The sequence below is a fragment of the Microcaecilia unicolor genome, chromosome 1 (assembly GCF_901765095.1).
Source record: "Microcaecilia unicolor chromosome 1, aMicUni1.1, whole genome shotgun sequence".
Classification (NCBI taxonomy): domain Eukaryota; kingdom Metazoa; phylum Chordata; class Amphibia; order Gymnophiona; family Siphonopidae; genus Microcaecilia; species Microcaecilia unicolor.
Window position 1 is genome coordinate 80,992,519 of NC_044031.1, and position 18,040 is coordinate 81,010,558.

Below are 18,040 nucleotides of genomic sequence, written 5' to 3' on the forward strand. Positions count from 1 at the left end.
GTAGCTTTGCCCAGCAGAGTTATTCATCCTATAAATGCTTACAGAACCAACGAGAGGGGGAGCTATTTAGATCTAATCTTTAGTGAAATGCAGGGCATCCCCTCTGAAGGGACACCACCTTGCAGTGGTGGAGGGGCTTCTGTGTTTCAAAGACTCAGAGGGCTATGCTGAAGGGTTACCCATATCAGACAGGCCTCTGAGGAGAGTGTCCCAAACTGGGAGAGTGGTAAGATGGTGACCTGAAGTTCGTATGCCCAGCGGCCCAGCTGCCCTCTGAAGTTTTGTCTTCTTTATGTAAATTCCCTCTCTGCTTTGCACTTTCCTTAACTGAGAGGAAGGGAACAACTGGCGGTCAGCTGCTGATGGCCAGTGTTTTGTCCCCTGAGCAGCAAGTGCGGGACCGCTGCGCATCGAACTGCCCACAGATGAAAGGGTTGGTGAGTCCTTTGATTAGCGCTGGCGAAGGAGCGTCGACGCTCTTGGACCTGGAAAAACAACTCCATCGCTCCCGAATTATTCAACCACCATGTCCAAAAATGTGGAGGAGTGAGTTAGAGGCATATGCTGAAACAGAGGACATTTACAGCAGAACCCGAATCGGCAGAACCACTCCTAAACACCTCAAGAGAAATCACCTTGGAGTTTTTGGCTTCCATGGAGGTTACATTGAAAGCCATCTGGAAGGCGCTTCGGGACCTGACGGCGGTAGTAAATAACTTTGTTTCAGATATAATCTTATTGGAGAGTTACATGGACAATTTGACTGAACCCTTTGAGAGTGAAAAATTGATATAATAAATGAAGTTCTACACAAGCTAGAATTGGTTATGATCCTGAAAATGATAATGGACCAGAAACTTTGAATGATAAGGTGGATGTTATTGTGGATGATTAATGTCGAGATTATTGTTTTTCCCAGAGTTCCAGGTATGACTCCTAAAGTTTTCCTCAGAAATATTTTCGTAATTATTACTTCGAAAGGAGTGAAGCCTGTGAAAACTGGGATTGCTTTAATCAGTGGGATTTGAATTAGAGACTTAGGTATATGTATTGTTAAATAATTTCTGGTTTTTAAAAGAGAGAGAATGTAATCAGATGTATTATTTCTAACTAAAATCTGGAAAATAAGTATGTTCTCAATGAAATGAATTGACTATACACCGTATTTGGTCTTGAAGAAGCCAACCAGATGATCAATGTGGAATAATGAATTAGATGGGTAATATCTGGGGAAAATCAGGTTAATACCATGTTTTCTTTTTTCTCTTTACTGTTTAATTGATCTCCTTGTCTTATCTCACTCTCCCTATTTTTCTTCATTTTGTGGTCTAAGAAAGAGAGAGATTGTATATAATCCATATATCTAGTTGGGATTGTTTTCTTCTTATCTTGTATTAATGTGCAGTCATCTCTGTATTACTGTTTGCAAGAAAAAAAATAAAGAAATGCAGGGCATAGTACAAGAGGTGACAATGTTGGATCAGCTGGGAAACAATGATGATAGCATGATCAAATTTGAGCTGATATCTGGAGTGACGTTACTAGGAAATCTACTGAAGCAGCTTTTAATTTTCAAAAGGCCAACTATGACAAAAAGTAAATGGTTAAAAAGAAGCTGAATGTTCAGCCACAAAGGTTAGGACTTCAAATCAGACGTGAACATTCTTTAAAAATAACATCATGGAAGCCCAGACCAGATGTATTCCATGTATTAACAAAGATGGAAAAAAGAGCAAACAGCCAGCATGGTTAAAAGATGAGGCGAAGACTTCAGGTTGGGTCATGGAGCAGTGCAGCAGCAGCAGGAGATTCCTGCTCCCGAGAACCCCGTATTTCTGCATTCATTAACGGCTTTGCCTCCCCAATTTTTTTTTACTAACCTTTGGGTGAGACTGCAAACTTCATCCTTCCAAATCAGCAGCCTGAATGGAGTCTATGCCTGCGAGGCGAGAGAAAGAAGTCGGGTAGTGGCGCACAAGATGGCAGATTCAGGTGTGCCCCCATCTCCTTCGTTAAGCTCCCAATGGACCACAGAAATCAACGTGGAGGTGAGGGCTGCAGTGAAGCTAGCTAATAGGCAGCTCTTGCTGATTTTGGATAAATTAAATGGTATGGAGCAACTTTTACGACAATGTCAGCTGAGCGCTAAGCGGTACAAATGCGCATGGGGGTCTTGGAGGACAATGTGCAGATAGTGGTGTATCAGAGAGGCCACCCTCCCCATGTCAACCCGCCTCAGTGAGTTGGAAACTAAACTGGAGAATATGGAGAATCGGGCCAGGAGAAATAATTTAGGTTTAGTAGGATTGCCCAAGACGATTCTTGAATGGGATCTGAGACGCCACGTGGAAACCTAGCTGCCCACTGTGCTGTCTTTTGACTACCAGTCCAGGCCCATTTTGAGTGGAGTGGGCCTATCGTCTGGGATCAAAAGAGATGTGTCACACTGCCCATGTATGGTGATTTTTTGGGTCCTAAACTACAGCTCGTAGGGCCTTCGCAACTTTGTGTTCCCAGTTATTTCATTCTAAAGGTGAAATTAGATCTTACCTGCTAATTTTCTTTCCTCTAGACCCTCCAGACCGGTCAAGACGCTTGGGTTATGCACGCCTACCAGCAGAGGGAGACTGAGAACACAAAAACTGAACCTAGCATAAGCCAGCAGCCAACCCCCAAGCAGCCAGTAAATCCTTAACAAAGCAAAACGCAACCAATGAAAAAACCTAAACTATAACCCCGAAAGGTCAAAGAACCCTGTACTCAGAAACAATTCTTGGTAACGTGCTTCAAATAACCGAACGCCACAGCGTTGCGGTCCTTCTCTGAAACCCAGAGGAAAACAATGGAACTTCAGAAACCCAAAGCTCCTAATTTAGAGTCCTATCAGCAATAGCAACATAGAAATGTCCATATCAATCATCTCTCAAGCACACTAGGACAAAGCACCAGAAATATACACAGCGGGAGGGTTCTTGACCGGTCTGGAGGGTCTAGAGGAAAGAAAATTAGCAGGTAAGATCTAATTTCACCTTCCTCAGCGACCCTCCAGACCGGTCAAGACGCTTGGGCAGTACCAAAGCAGTAAACATCTAAGGGCGGGAACTTTGCACCCCAGAAGTCAACACTGCCTCCCCAAAACTGGCATCCTGCCTGGCCTGCACATCAATTCTATAATGCTTCACAAATGAATGCAGCGAGGACCAGACCGCCGCCCTGCAAATATCCTGCGGCGGCACTAAACCACTCTCTGCCCAGGAAGCAGCTACTCCCCTGGTCGAGTGCGCCTTTAGTAACTCTGGCACCCTACGTCCCTTGAGCAAATACGCAGAAGAAACTGCTTCTTTCAACCATCTGGAAATTGTTACCTTAGAAGCCGCAGCTCCCTTCTTAGGTCCTCCATACAACACAAACAATCTATCCGAAGACCGAAACTCTCGCGTCCTGACTAAATAAGACCGCAAAACTCGACGAACATCCAGCTTAGCCAAACGGCGCTGAGAAGAATCTCCGAGCCTATCTCCCAGAACCGGTAAAGAAATGTCCTGATTCACATGAAAGGAAGAGACCACCTTAGGCAAAAAAGACGGGACCGGCCTCAACGACACCTTCTCCTTAGAAAAGGTCAGAAAGGGCGCCCGACAAGACAACGCCTGCAACTCCGAAACTCGCCGAGCCGACGTAATAGCCACTAAGAACACTGTCTTCAAAGTCAAATCCTTCCAAGTACTTGTAACCAAAGGCTCAAAGGGCGGTCCCACCAAAACCTCCAAGACCAAGTTCAAATCCCACGGCGGAACCACCGGACGAAGAGGAGGACGGATCAACTTCACCGCTCGCAAAAACCGAACCACATCGGGAGCAGATGCCAAGGAAACCCCCCGGATCCTACCCCGGAAACAAGCCAAGGCCGCAATCTGCACCTTCAAAGAAGAAAGAGCTAGACCTCTGTCCACCCCATCCTGCAAAAACTCTAACACCTGCGGAAGAGACGAGTTCCAAGGCGAATAAGAACGATCCCTACACCAGTTCTCAAAAATCCGCCACACCCGCACATAAGCAAAGGACGTGGACTGTTTACGAGACTGCAACATAGTCTCAATTACTCTAGCTGAAAACCCTTTCTTCTTCAACCTGTCCCTTTCAAGAGCCAGGCCGTAAGCGAGAATGGAACCGGGTCGGGCATTACGATAGGACCCTGCAACAACACCACCGACCCGTCCAACCTCAGGGGACCCTTGATTGCCAACCGCACTAGATCGCCGAACCACGGACGACGTGGCCAATACGGAGCCACGAGTATCACCGTGCCGACGTATCGCTCTATTCTTTGAACTACGCGCCCCACTAGAGGCCAAGGAGGGAACACATACAACAGTTGCCGCGGTGGCCACGGAAGCACCAGCGCGTCGATCCCCTCGGACCGAGGGTCCCGCCTCCGACTGAAGAACCTGGGCACTTGAGCATTGCTGGCTGTTGCCATAAGATCTACCACCGGCAGTCCCCACTCCATCACCAGCCGATGAAACAGCGGACGATGCAGCGACCACTCTCCTGGATCCAGAGTGTGCCTGCTCAGAAAGTCCGCCTGGAGATTGTCCACTCCGGCCACATGACCTGCGGAGAGACTCTGCAGATGAAGCTCCGCCCACTGCATCAACTCTGCCGTCTCCTCGGCTACATCGCGACTCTTTGTGCCCCCCTGATGGTTTATGTAAGCTACCGCCGTGGCATTGTCGGACAGAACTCGAACTGCCTTCCCGGCGAGAAGATACTGCAGGGCCTGCAACGCCAACCGGACCGCCCGAGTCTCGAGCCGATTGATTGACCAAAGGGCCTCGTCCGGTGACCAGAGACCCTGTGCCACCTGCCCCAGACAATGTGCTCCCCAGCCTGCCAGACTGGCATCTGTGGTCACCACAATCCAATCCGGAGAATCCAAGGGCATCCCTCTCTCCAGATTCGGAGTATGAAGCCACCACCGCAGACTGGATCGCACCGCCTCCGGCAAGAATAGTCTGACCTCCAAACTCTGAGACTGCGGCGACCAACGATCCAACAGCGCTGACTGCAACTGCCTCATGTGAGCTCTGGCCCACGGCACCACCTCTATCGATGCCGCCATCAGCCCCAAAATCTGAAGATACCCGTGAGCTGACGGGAACCGCTTGGCAGAAAACTGACGGATCAGCCCCTGAATCTTGGCAATCCGAACGGGCGGCAGAAACACCAGGCCCCGCACCGTATCGAAACGAACCCCCAGATATTCTAGGGATTGGGACGGAACCAGATGACTCTTGACACTGTTCACCACCCAGCCGAGCGACTCCAAAACAGATACTACCTTCGCTGTTGCTTCCACACTCTCCTGATAGGATTTGGCTCGAATCAGCCAATCGTCGAGATATGGGTGAACCAATACTCCTTGCTGCCTCAAAGCCGCCGCCACTACCACCATAACCTTGGAAAAAGTACGCGGCGCCGTAGCCAGTCCGAACGGTAGAGCACAAAACTGAAAGTGATGTCCTAGAACCGCAAAGCGAAGAAACCGGTGATGCGCCTTCCGAATGGGAATATGCAGATAAGCTTCCGTCAGATCCAGAGAAGTGAGAAATTCTCCCGACTGAACCGCTACTATGACCGACCGCAACGTTTCCATGCGAAACGAGGGAACCTTCAACGCCCCGTTGACTCGTTTTAGATCTAAAATAGGCCGGAAGGAATCCTCCTTTTTGGGAACCACAAAATAAATCGAATAACAGCCGGTCCCTCTCTCTGAAACCGGCACCGGAACTACCGCCCCTAAATCTATCAACCGCCGGAGAGTCTGCCGAATTGCCCCGGCCTTGAGCCGAGAGCGGCAAGGGGAGGCTACAAAGAAATCTGGCAGAAACTCTTCGAACTCCAAGGCGTACCCGTCTCGCACCACTTCGAGGACCCACTGGTCTGTCGTGATATGGGCCCACCTCTGATAAAACTGACTCAACCGAGCACCTACTCGCACCAGAGGCTGGACCCGCAAACCTTCATTGGGAAGTACGACCGGAGGACAGAGCTCCCCCCGAGACCTCGCGTCCTCCTCGACGACCCCCACGAAAGGGCTGAGTACGCTGAAAATATCTGCCTCTAAACGGCGCACTAAACCTACCTGGCCTATAGCGCCGGGCATCCTTCAAACGAGCACGCCCTGACATGCCGCGACCCCCTCCTCTAGGTCGCAATTCCGGCAACCGCGGAATCTTAGCCTCCCCAAGACCACGCACCAATTTATCCAACTCTTCTCCAAAAAGCATGGACCCTTTAAAGGGAAGCGAACACAACTTGGATTTAGAAGCCGCATCCGCAGTCCATCCACGAAGCCACAGGGCCCGACGAGCTCCAACCACCAAAGCCATATTCTTCGCCGAAGCCCTCAACAAATCATAACTAGCATCTGCCAGAAAGGAAGATCCCATCTCCAACTTGGCTAACTCCTGCACCACGGCAGCCCTGTCTAGCGCGGGACCATCCAGAAGCTTTTCAGCCCAACGGAAACACGCCCGAGCCACCAGACCTCCACATAGAGCGGCTTGCAGAGACAAGGCCGAGAGATCAAAACTTCGCCGAACAAAAGACTCCAACTTCCTATCCTGAGGGTCTCTGAGGGCAGTCCCCCCATCAACCGGGATGGCAGTAGCTTTGGTGACTGCCGTCACCACCGCATCCACTGTAGGAGATTTAAAAGAATCCCTATCTTCTTGGGGAATAGGATAAAGTCTCGCCATCGCTTTAACCACCCGACAGGCTAAATCTGGAGAGGACCACTCCTGTAAGATCATATCCCTCAGATCCTGATTCATAGGGAAAGAACGAGAAGCCTTACGAATACCCTTAACCAAAGGGTCTATCTGCTTAACCTCCGCTACAACAGGCTCAGGAGCCTCAAACCTAAGCGTAGACATCACTTGATCAATGAGCTCCGGAAGCTCATCCCTAGGAAAAATCCTTACCACCGAGGAATCCTCCCCTGGGAAGGACCCCTCCTCTTCAGGATCCATGTCTAAAGGGAACTCATCACCCAATCCACTACCCTCATCTTCCGAGGGAGGGAAAGACAAAAAATCAGGGTCCTCCCCATAATCTAACCGTGGGCGCTTGACCCCCAAAGGAGCTGCCCCCTTCTGTACCTCCGGCTGAGAAGCACCTGCCTGCCAGGCCTGAAACATCGACCAGACAAACTCCGGTGGAAATCCCATGGCCCCCGAAGGCCCTGGAGAGCACCCAACATTCTGTCCCGGGCCCTCCACCACCTGCTGGGCCGGGATCGCCAGCGGAGCCGAATCCAAGATGGCGGCGGTTCCCGCCAAAATCGGGACCGCCGTCACCGCACCAGAACCTGATACAGACCCCGAGAGGCCCTTACTGCTGCCCGAAACCTCAGCAGCCAAAACCGGAGGGGAAGAGAGAGAGTGCTTAGGCTCACCGCAAAACTTGCACGAAGCTCCGGGCGTTTCAATCCCCCGACGCGCGCAGGAACGGCAACGAGCCGCTTTTCCCGCCGACATCGCTAAAATTTAAAGCGGTACACACACAAACCGCCAAAATCGCCCCAGCTCTACTCCCTTCCTCAAAACCACACTAAAACCCTTGCCAGCCCCCAAAAAGAGAAACAACAAAATTTTCTGATGCAGACCAGCACTGTCTGCTGCTTACTTTCCTTTTTTTTTTTTTTTTTTTTTTTTCTCTCACACACACAGCAAACAGCCCAGTTGCTATATACTGACAAGGGCTAAGGCTCTCAAGGTTCCTGTAGCACAGGAGCCGAGGCACCAGGCTGCCTTCACACAAGGTACAGCAGGGGCAAAACCCGGACACAGGTGTAAAACCCCTAGGGGAACAGGGAGCCCCACCGGACCCGCTTCCCCGAAGCACAAATTCTAAGTACAGGGTATAAAAATCAGACTCTCTAATCCTACCAGACCAGACTGACTGCTCAGGCTGCACATCTACCCTCTGCTGGAGACTGAGATTTACTGGCTGCTTGGGGGTTGGCTGCTGGCTTATGCTAGGTTCAGTTTTTGTGTTCTCAGTCTCCCTCTGCTGGTAGGCGTGCATAACCCAAGCGTCTTGACCGGTCTGGAGGGTCGCTGAGGAAGTGTGTTTTAGTATTATCTACCCTGCCAAACATAAGATCGTGTATAATGGTCATGTTCAATATTTTGAGAAGCTTCCTGACACAGCTCCCATAAGCCTTATGCCTGTAGGCCTGCAGCATCTGGAGCTCTACAGCTCTGGCAGCACACCTACTCTGAAGCAACCAATCCTAGAATTACCAAGTGTTTTTTTCACAATAACTTTATTCCCCTAGATAAGCTAGGGGAATAAAGAAAACAAAGATAGTCCCAGTTATTTTTTTTTTGGAGGGTGAGTGGACCACCACTGCCCCTCACTAGCGAGGGCTCTAAAGATACTTGTGCCAGTGAGCCCAGCAAGCTGTAGCTTATAGGCTAAAGCTCAGAAAATGAGACTAACGAGAAAAAGGTCTCCTGACTCCACCAAGATAAGGACCATGGTCTGAACCCCAGGAGCAGCAGTCCCAGGATCAAGCACTCACCTAGTTCTCAATACACCAGCCCAACCTCACCATCTGCTGGAAATAAATACTGAAGGATCCCAGTCTATACCAGGCCTTAAACCAGTGATGTCACTGGAACAACTGAATTTTCTCTACCTCTATCAGCTGGTAGAGGGATACAATCCACTTGTCTGGACTGGTATAGATATACATTTTGGAACGGTTCATAGATCCCTGCCCTGGAAGAGTTAACAGTTTAAGTTCTTCCTGAGGCAATAGAAGGTAAACTGACCTAGTCAAGGTTACTAAGAGCATCAGTCAAAAAAAGAAGGATTTGTACCTTAGTTTCTCTAGTTGCCAGTCTTCTATTCTAATCACTAGGCCGACAGGCTGCAAGCCATTAAAAATCAACTACGTCAGTCACACAATTTGCTGTCCAGGAGATCCACATGAACACAGAAAGTCATATGTTTGTTTGTTTTTTTCTTTTCTTTATTGCATTTACAAAATGTTTCCAAGTACAAACCTTGAAATCAGAATAGGTGCCTATAAGCCATTACAGAAAGTCATATGTTTGGGCAGCAGTCTTGTTGCTTTTGGCAGCTATTTACATTATCAGAAAGCTTGGTGATAAAACACGGTTAGGGGGTGGAGCGAATTGAATGCAAGTTCAAGCATGGGATCTTGTATTCTCATCTATCCAGGATGATACAGAAGCAATGGGTTAACCTGCACAGAGCACAGCTAACGGGGCAAAGTTAGGACTGTCTTCTGTTGGGCCCTACACGATAGGTTAGCTACGTAGACATCCACACTGAATATCATTGGTGCCTACATAATTCCCAGCTCCACTCCCACAATAGTCTGACACTAACTGGAGATTGTCGTGTCACTCAGAGCCGATATTCAGTGGCAATGTCCAGTTAAATACAGCTGAATATCTGCTCCCGGCCTGCCCAGCATTGTTTAAGTGTGCAGGAGCCTGTCCTTCCCACTTATACCAAAATTAATATTGACCCCCCCCCCCCCCTTGTTCTTGGTGTTGGGCAACCAAAAACCCAAGAATTTCAAGCGGCATAAAGAAAAATAAAGTTAATATAGTAGAAATATAGAAAACGTTTTTTTAAATCAAAAACAAAGTGACTGTGTTAAACAGGACATGATTGATTTACATATTTTGAACTAAAAGGTTACCAGATCAGCAGAGTGCTCTACTTCCATCTCATCATCGCTATCATCTTCCATCCTTTGCCATTTTTCAACAGGTTGCGCCAACAACGTATCCACTAATAAATTCTTTAATCTTTCCCACAATTCTTCTTTCTGTTTCCTTGTTAACTCCTGAAGCAATTCATTCAGATCAAAAGGATCAGTACCACCTTTCTGCAAGGTAATTAAAAAAATATATAAGATTGGATGAAAAATCCCACAGTCCAGAGCACTAGAGGAAAAGAAATGAGTACAAAGGAAAGGTATTCTGTTTTGTGACAGATCCAAAATAGAAAGTCTCAAATGTCACCAATCAAGAAAATCTTTGAAACGTTCCTAAAGTTAAGCAAAGCACCTGAATAAACAAACTGATTTCTTCCATTAAGAGCAAAAGAACGCATTGCCATACTGGACAGACCAAAGGTCCATCAAGCCCAGCATCCTGTTTCCAACAGTGGCCAATCCAGGTCACAAGTACCTGGCAAGATCCCAAAACAGTAAAAGGTTTTTGTGTACATCTCTATTTGAATAGTAGGATAAATATATTTTCTTCCTATACTTAAGTAACAAACACAAAAAGGGGGGAAATGCCGCTTTCAAATTAGTAATACAACAATAGAATAAGCGGATCTGATCAAACTGATTTGCAAAATGATGAAAAATAAATAGAGGGGGGGACGCAAGACCTCACACTGCTGATAATCAGCCAGATTACTGGTATTCCTTTTCAACAATCACTGGTCTTGGCCCAACCTCCTCCCATGGTGTAAATCAAATTTTTATGTGATTTTTTATGAGTATACTGAGTCCACTGTGTTCATCAAAACATTCAAATATAAGCCAAGTCAAAGAACACAAAAACCACTTAGCTTGAGACAGTGTCGTACTAGGGCATCCCCAACGGACCCGTTTCGCCGATGGAGCTTCTTTGGGGAAAGGACGCCCTGTCAGTGAACACAGTTCAAAATTGCAGATGGTGGTGTCTGATAACCAGCACTGCTCGCGGACCAAAAATGAAAATCTTCCTATAAACACATAATACAGGATTCACTTACAAATGAGTTTATTTCACTCAGCAGTTTAAATTTTCAAACTACTCCTAATAATCTACTCCTTAACACTGATCCATAAGTACATAAGTACATAAGTAGTGCCATACTGGGAAAGACCAAAGGTCCATCTAGCCCAGCATCCTGTCACCGACAGTGGCCAATCCAGGTCAAGGGCACCTGGCACGCTCCCCAAACGTAACAACATTCCAGACAAGTTATACCTAAAAATGCGGAATTTTTCCAAGTCCATTTAATAGCGGTCTATGGACTTGTCCTTTAGGAATCTATCTAACCCCTTTTTAAACTCCGTCAAGCTAACCGCCCGTACCACGTTCTCCGGCAATGAATTCCAGAGTCTAATTACACGTTGGGTGAAGAAAAATTTTCTCCGATTCGTTTTAAATTTACCACACTGTAGCTTCAACTCATGCCCTCTAGTCCTAGTATTTTTGGATAGCGTGAACAGTCGCTTCACATCCACCCGATCCATTCCACTCATTATTTTATACACTTCTATCATATCTCCCCTCAGCCGTCTCTTCTCCAAGCTGAAAAGCCCTAGCCTTCTCAGCCTCTCTTCATAGGAAAGTCGTCCCATCCCCACTATCATTTTCGTCGCCCTTCGCTGTACCTTTTCCAATTCTACTATATCTTTTTTGAGATACGGAGACCAGTACTGAACACAATACTCCAGGTGCGGTCGCACCATGGAGCGATACAACGGCATTATAACATCCGCACACCTGGACTCCATACCCTTCCTAATAACACCCAACATTTTATTCGCTTTCCTAGCCGCAGCAGCACACTGAGCAGAAGGTTTCAGCGTATCATCGACGACGACACCCAGATCCCTTTCTTGATCCGTAACTCCTAACGCGGAACCTTGCAAGACGTAGCTATAATTCGGGTTCCTCTTACCCACATGCATCACTTTGCACTTGTCAACATTGAACTTCATCTGCCACTTGCACGCCCATTCTCCCAGTCTCGCAAGGTCCTCCTGTAATCGTTCACATTCCTCCTGCGACTTGACGACCCTGAATAATTTTGTGTCATCGGCGAATTTAATTACCTCACTAGTTATTCCCATCTCTAGGTCATTTATAAATACATTAAAAAGCAACGGACCCAGCACAGACCCCTGCGGGACCCCACTAACTACCCTCCTCCACTGAGAATACTGGCCACGCAATCCTACTCTCTGCTTCCTATCTTTCAACCAGTTCTTAATCCATAATAATACCCTACCTCCGATTCCATGACTCTGCAATTTCTTCAGGAGTCTTTCGTGCGGCACTTTGTCAAACGCCTTCTGAAAATCCAGATATACAATATCAACCGGCTCCCCATTGTCCACATGTTTGCTTACCCCCTCAAAAAAATGCATTAGATTGGTGAGGCAAGACTTCCCTTCACTAAATCCGTGCTGACTTTGTCTCATCAGTCCATGTTTTTGTATATGCTCTGCAATTTTATTCTTAATAATAGCCTCCACCATCTTGCCCGGCACCGACGTCAGACTCACCGGTCTATAATTTCCCGGATCTCCTCTGGAACCCTTCTTAAAAATCGGAGTAACATTGGCTACCCTCCAGTCTTCCGGTACTACACTCGATTTTAGGGACAGATTGCATATTTCTAACAGTAGCTCCGCAAGTTCATTTTTTAGTTCTATTAATACTCTGGGATGAATACCATCAGGTCCCGGTGATTTACTACTCTTCAGCTTGCTGAACTGACCCATTACATCCTCCAAGGTTACAGAGAATTTGTTTAGTTTCTCCGACTCCCCCGCTTCAAATATTCTTTCCGGCACCGGTGTCCCCCCCAAATCCTCCTCGGTGAAGACCGAAGCAAAGAATTCATTTAATTTCTCCGCTACGGCTTTGTCCTCCTTGATCGCCCCTTTAACACCATTTTCGTCCAGCGGCCCAACCGACTCTTTGGCCGGTTTCCTGCTTTTAATGTATCTAAAAAATTTTTACTATGTATTTTTGCTTCCAAAGCTAATTTCTTCTCAAAGTCCTTTTTTGCCCTCCTTATCTCCGCTTTGCATTTGGCTTGGCATTCCTTATGATCTATCCTGTTACTTTCAGTTGGTTCTCTTCTCCACTTTCTGAAGGATTGTTTTTTGGCTCTAATGATTTCCTTTATCTTACTGTTTAGCCACGCCGGCTGACGTTTAGTCTTTTTTCCCTTTTTTCTAATACGTGGAATATATTTGTCCTGAACCTCCAGGATGGTGTTTTTAAACAGCATCCACGCCTGATGCAAGTTTTTTACTCTGCGAGCTGCTCCTTTCAGTCTTTTTTTCACCATTTTTCTCATTTTGTCGTAATCACCTTTTCTATAGTTAAACGTTAGCGTACTTGATTTCCTAGTTTCACTTCCTTCAATGCCAATATCAAAACCGATCATATTATGATCACTGTTATCAAGCGGCCCTCGTATCGTTACCCCCTGCACTAGATCATGAGCACCACTAAGGACTAAGTCTAGTATTTTTCCTTCTCTTGTCGGCTCCTGAACTAGCTGTTCCATGAAGCTGTCCTTGATTTCATCAAGAAATCTTATGTCCCTTGCGTGTACAGATGTTACATTAACCCAGTCTATATGCGGGTAATTGAAATCCCCCATTATTATTGTGTTGCCCAGTTTGTTTGCGTCCCTGATTTCCTTTAACATTTCCGCATCCGTCTGTTCGTCCTGGCCAGGCGGACGGTAGTACACTCCTATCACTATCCTTTTCCCCTTTGCACATGGAATTTCAATCCACAGTGATTCCAAGGAGTGTTTTGTTTCCTGCAGAATTTTCAATCTATTTGATTCAAGGCTCTCGTTAATATACAATGCTACCCCTCCACCAATCCGATTCACCCTATCACTACGATATAATTTGTACCCCGGTATGACAGTGTCCCACTGGTTATCCTCCTTCCACCAGGTCTCAGAGATGCCTATTATATCTAATTTTTCATTTAGTGCAATATATTCCAACTCCCCCATCTTATTTCTTAGGCTCCTGGCATTCGTATATAGACATTTCAAACTATGTTTGTTGTTCCTAAGTACATCATGCTTAGTACTTGACAGTATTAATTGGCAATCTTTTGTCTGATTTTTATTGTTATTTAAAGATACCCGATCTACTACAATCTCTTTTGCAACCTCACTATCAGGATACTCTATCTTCCCTGTTATGGTGATATCTTTGAATGATACCTTATCCCGAACCATGCTCTTTTGAGCGACTGTCGGCCTTCCCCCCCATTTCTAGTTTAAAAGCTGCTCTATCTCCTTCTTAAACACTAACCACACCACTTGCAGAAAACAACATCATACCCATACTACACAATCATCATAGATTGATCAAATACACCACACCTCACCAAACTTATAACAACCTAAACAAAAGGAAGAACACTTACATGCGAACAACCACAACAGAAGGAAAAGAAGGGCCCAACAAACTCACCTCAACAAAGAAATGACAACTAACAAAAGTCCACTTAACACCAAATACAGAAGACCCATTCCAAACAATCCAAGTGGGCTACGTCAATGCCAGATCCGCTGTAAATAAAACAGCAATACTAACAGACTGGATCATGTCAGAAAACCTCAACCTACTCTTCCTCACTGAAACTTGGATCCATGACCAAAAGGACCCTATAATCCTAGACCTGTGCCCTCCAGGATACAAAATCACACACTGGACCAGAAAAGAGAGGCGGAGGCATAGCACTAATTTATCGGTCCCACTTTATCATCGAAACCACTGCCGAGTCCATAACCTCAACTTGAAATTACCTCAATCAGAATCCACAACAAAACCCTACGCGATCATTTGAATTGTGTCTTGTTTTACAGACCTCCAGGTATTTGGAACGAAGGCCAGAACAACTTCATGGACTTCATTTCAAACACATGTGTAACCAATTCCAATACACTAGTACCCACACCCACCGCCGCGGACCGCAAGTCCCCGACCGAAACAACTGGTGGCCTGGAAGGGAGGTACGGTCAAGGTCACGGAACCGCCGCTAAGTAAGTACTGTCAGGTGGTAGCCGGGCCAGGCCAGGGTAGCAGTACGACAGTGGACCCGAGCGGTCGGGCTGGATCCCAACTGGAACAGCTGGCGACCTGGAAAGCAGGCCCAAACGGCTGTGGCAAGGCAACAGTGCGGCCGACAAGACGTCTCGAATTCTTATATCCATGACCTTTTTATCTCTCGTAGCCTCCATCTGCTCGCCATAACCGAGACTTGGCTCTCCCCTGAAGACTCTGCTTCAGTCGCAGCCCATGGTGGTTCTCTCTTCTCCCATACTCCTCGCCCTATTGGCCGCGGTGGTGGTGTTGGTCTATTACTCTCGCCTTCTTCCAAATTTCAATCTCTTCTGCCACCTCAATCTCTCTGTTTCTCTTCCTTTGAAGTCCACTCCGTCCGCCTATTCACTCCTTTGCCTCTTCGAATAGCAGTTATTTATCGTCCCCCTGATAAATCCCTTTCATCCTTTCTCAGCGACTTTGACGCTTGACTTTCCTTCTTTCATGATCCTTCCTCCCCCTTCCTCATCCTTGGCGACTTTAACATTCATGCCAATGATCCCTCCAACTCTTACATCTCCCAGTTCCTCACCCTAACATCCTCCTTCAATCTTAAACTATGCTCCACTTCCCCTACCCACCAAAATGGTCACTGTCTTGATCTTATCTTCTCTTATAACTGCTCTCCCTCCAATTCCCTTCTTCAAATCTTCCCTCTCTGACCATCATCTAATAACCTTCACTCTTAAAACTTCCTCCCGCCCAATCGCATCCTATCTTAACCAATTTATCTAGGAATCTCCAGGCCATTGACCCCACTACCCTATCCTCCAATGTCTTGAACCTCTTCTCTACCACCACACTATCCAAATCTGTCAATGGCACCATCTCTTCCTATAATACTATTCTATCCTCTGCTTTAGACACTCTTGCACCTCTCATGCCCCTTCCTATAAAACGTACCAAACCGCAGCCCTGGCTAACCCCTAAAATCCGCTACCTACGATCTTGTATCCATTCCTTCGAACGCCTCTGGCTGAAATCTCGTGCCCTTGCTGACTTCTCACACTTCAAGTTCATGTTGAGCTCCTTCCAATCTGCTCTCTTGCTTGCCAAACAAGACTACTACATCCAGCTGACTAATTCTCTCAGCTCAAACCCTCGACTTCTCTTCGCCACACTAAACTTTCTCCTCAAGGTGCCTCCACCCCCAACTCCCCCTATCTCCCCAGACCCTAGCTGAGTTCTTCCATGACAAGGTTCAGAAGATAAATCTTGAATTCTCTACCAAACCACCCCCGCCTCTTCTTCCCCTTGTCCGTTCCCCTATTTCCTCTACCCCTCCATCCTTTTCCTCCTTTCCTGAGGTCACTGATGAAGAAACATCACATCTTCTCTCCTCCTCAAAACGAACTATCTGTTCCTCTGATCTCATTCCTACCCACCTTCTTAACACTATCTCTCCTACTCTCACCCCTTTTATCTGTCATATCCTCAATCTCTCTCTTTCCACTGCGTCCTTTCCTGATGCCTTCAAACATGCTGTGGTCACACCGCTCCTGAAGAAGCCTTCGCTTGACCCTACCTGTCCTTCCAACTATCGACCCATCTTCCTTTCCAAGTTACTTGAACGCCGTTCACCGCCGCTGTCTTGACTTTCTCTCATCTCATGCTGTTCTTGACCCACTCCAATCTGGCTTTCGCCCCCTTCATTCAACTGAGACTGCACTTGCAAAAGTTTCCAAAGACCTGTTCCTGGTCAAATCCAAAGGTCTCTATTCTATCCTCATCCTTCTCGATCTATCCGCCGCTTTTGACACTGTTGATCACAGCCTACTTCTTGATACACTGTCTTCATTTGGATTCCAGGGCTCTGTTCTTTCCTGGTTCTCCTTCTACCTCTCGCTTCGCACCTCTAGTGTACACTCTGGTGGATCCTCTTCCACTTCTGTCCCTCTACCAATCGGTGTACCTCAGGGTTCTGTTCTCTGTCCTCTCCTGTTCTCCATCTACACTTCTTCCCTTGGCTGTCTGATATCATCTCATGGCTTTCAATACCATCTCTATGCTGATGACTCCCAAATTTACCTCTCTATCCCTGAAATCTCAAACAACATCCAGTCCAAGGTTTCAGCTTGCCTATCTGACATAGGTGCCTGGATGTCCCAACATCATCTAAAATTTAACATGGCCAAAACTGAGCTTCTCATCTTTCCCCCTAAGCCTACCTCTCCTCTCCCCCCTTTCTCTATTTCTGTGGATGGCACTCTCATTATCCCTGCCTCATCAGCTCATAACCTTGGGTTCATCTTTGACTCCTCTCTCTCCTTCTCTGCTCATATTCAACAGATTGCCAAGCCTGCCGTTTCTCTCTATATAACATTAGCAAAATCCATCCCTTCATCTCTGAGCACTCTACCAAAACCCTTAGCCACACTCGTATCACCTCTCATCTTGATTATTGTAACCTGCTGCTCACCAGCCTGCCTCTTAGCCACCTCTCTCCTCTTCAAAGAGGCAGGCTGGTGAGCAGCAGGTTACAATAATCAAGATGAGAGGTGATACGAGTGTGGCTAAGGGTTCTGGTAGAGTGCTCAGAGATGAAGGGATGGATTTTGCTAATGTTATATATAGAGAAACGGCAGGTTACAGGACAATCAGTCCAAAACTCTGCTGTGCGACTCATTTTCCACCAAAATCACTATGCTCACATTAGACCCCCCCCCCCCCCTTAAGTCACTTCACTGGCTCCCTATCCATTTCCGTATTCAGTTCAAGCTTCTCTTATTGACCTATAAGTGTATTCACTCTGCTGCTCCCCAGTACCTCTCCACTCTCGTCTCTACCTATGCCCCCACTCGGGTACTCCATTCTGTAGATAAATCTCTCTTATCAATCCCCTTCTCCTCTACTGCTAATTCTAGACTCCGTTCCTTTTGTCTTGCTGCACCCCATGCCTGGAATAGACTTCCCGAGCCTGTGCGTCTAGCCCCGTCTTTGGCCGTTTTCAAGTCCAAACTTAAAGCCCACCTCTTTACCACTGCTTTTGACTCCTAACCACTACTCACTTGCCCTGTCCTTTAACCTCGCCTATTTATTCCATTAATTGTTGTGTCTGTTTACCTGTCTTATCTAGATTGCAAGCTCTTTGAGCAGGGACTGTCTTTTTGTGTATGG

At 46.9% G+C, this 18,040-nt stretch overlaps 1 protein-coding gene across 1 annotated transcript in view; it reads right to left on the bottom strand.

The window, feature by feature from the left end:
• LOC115467090 (condensin-2 complex subunit G2-like) overlaps positions 1 to 18,040 on the bottom strand; it is a 100,140-nt gene that overhangs the window by 63,415 nt on the left and 18,685 nt on the right. Inside the window, exon 3 of the mRNA XM_030198818.1 lies at positions 9,746 to 9,934. Coding sequence (XP_030054678.1) covers positions 9,746 to 9,934 — 189 coding nt within the window. The remainder of the gene's footprint in view (positions 1 to 9,745; positions 9,935 to 18,040) is intronic.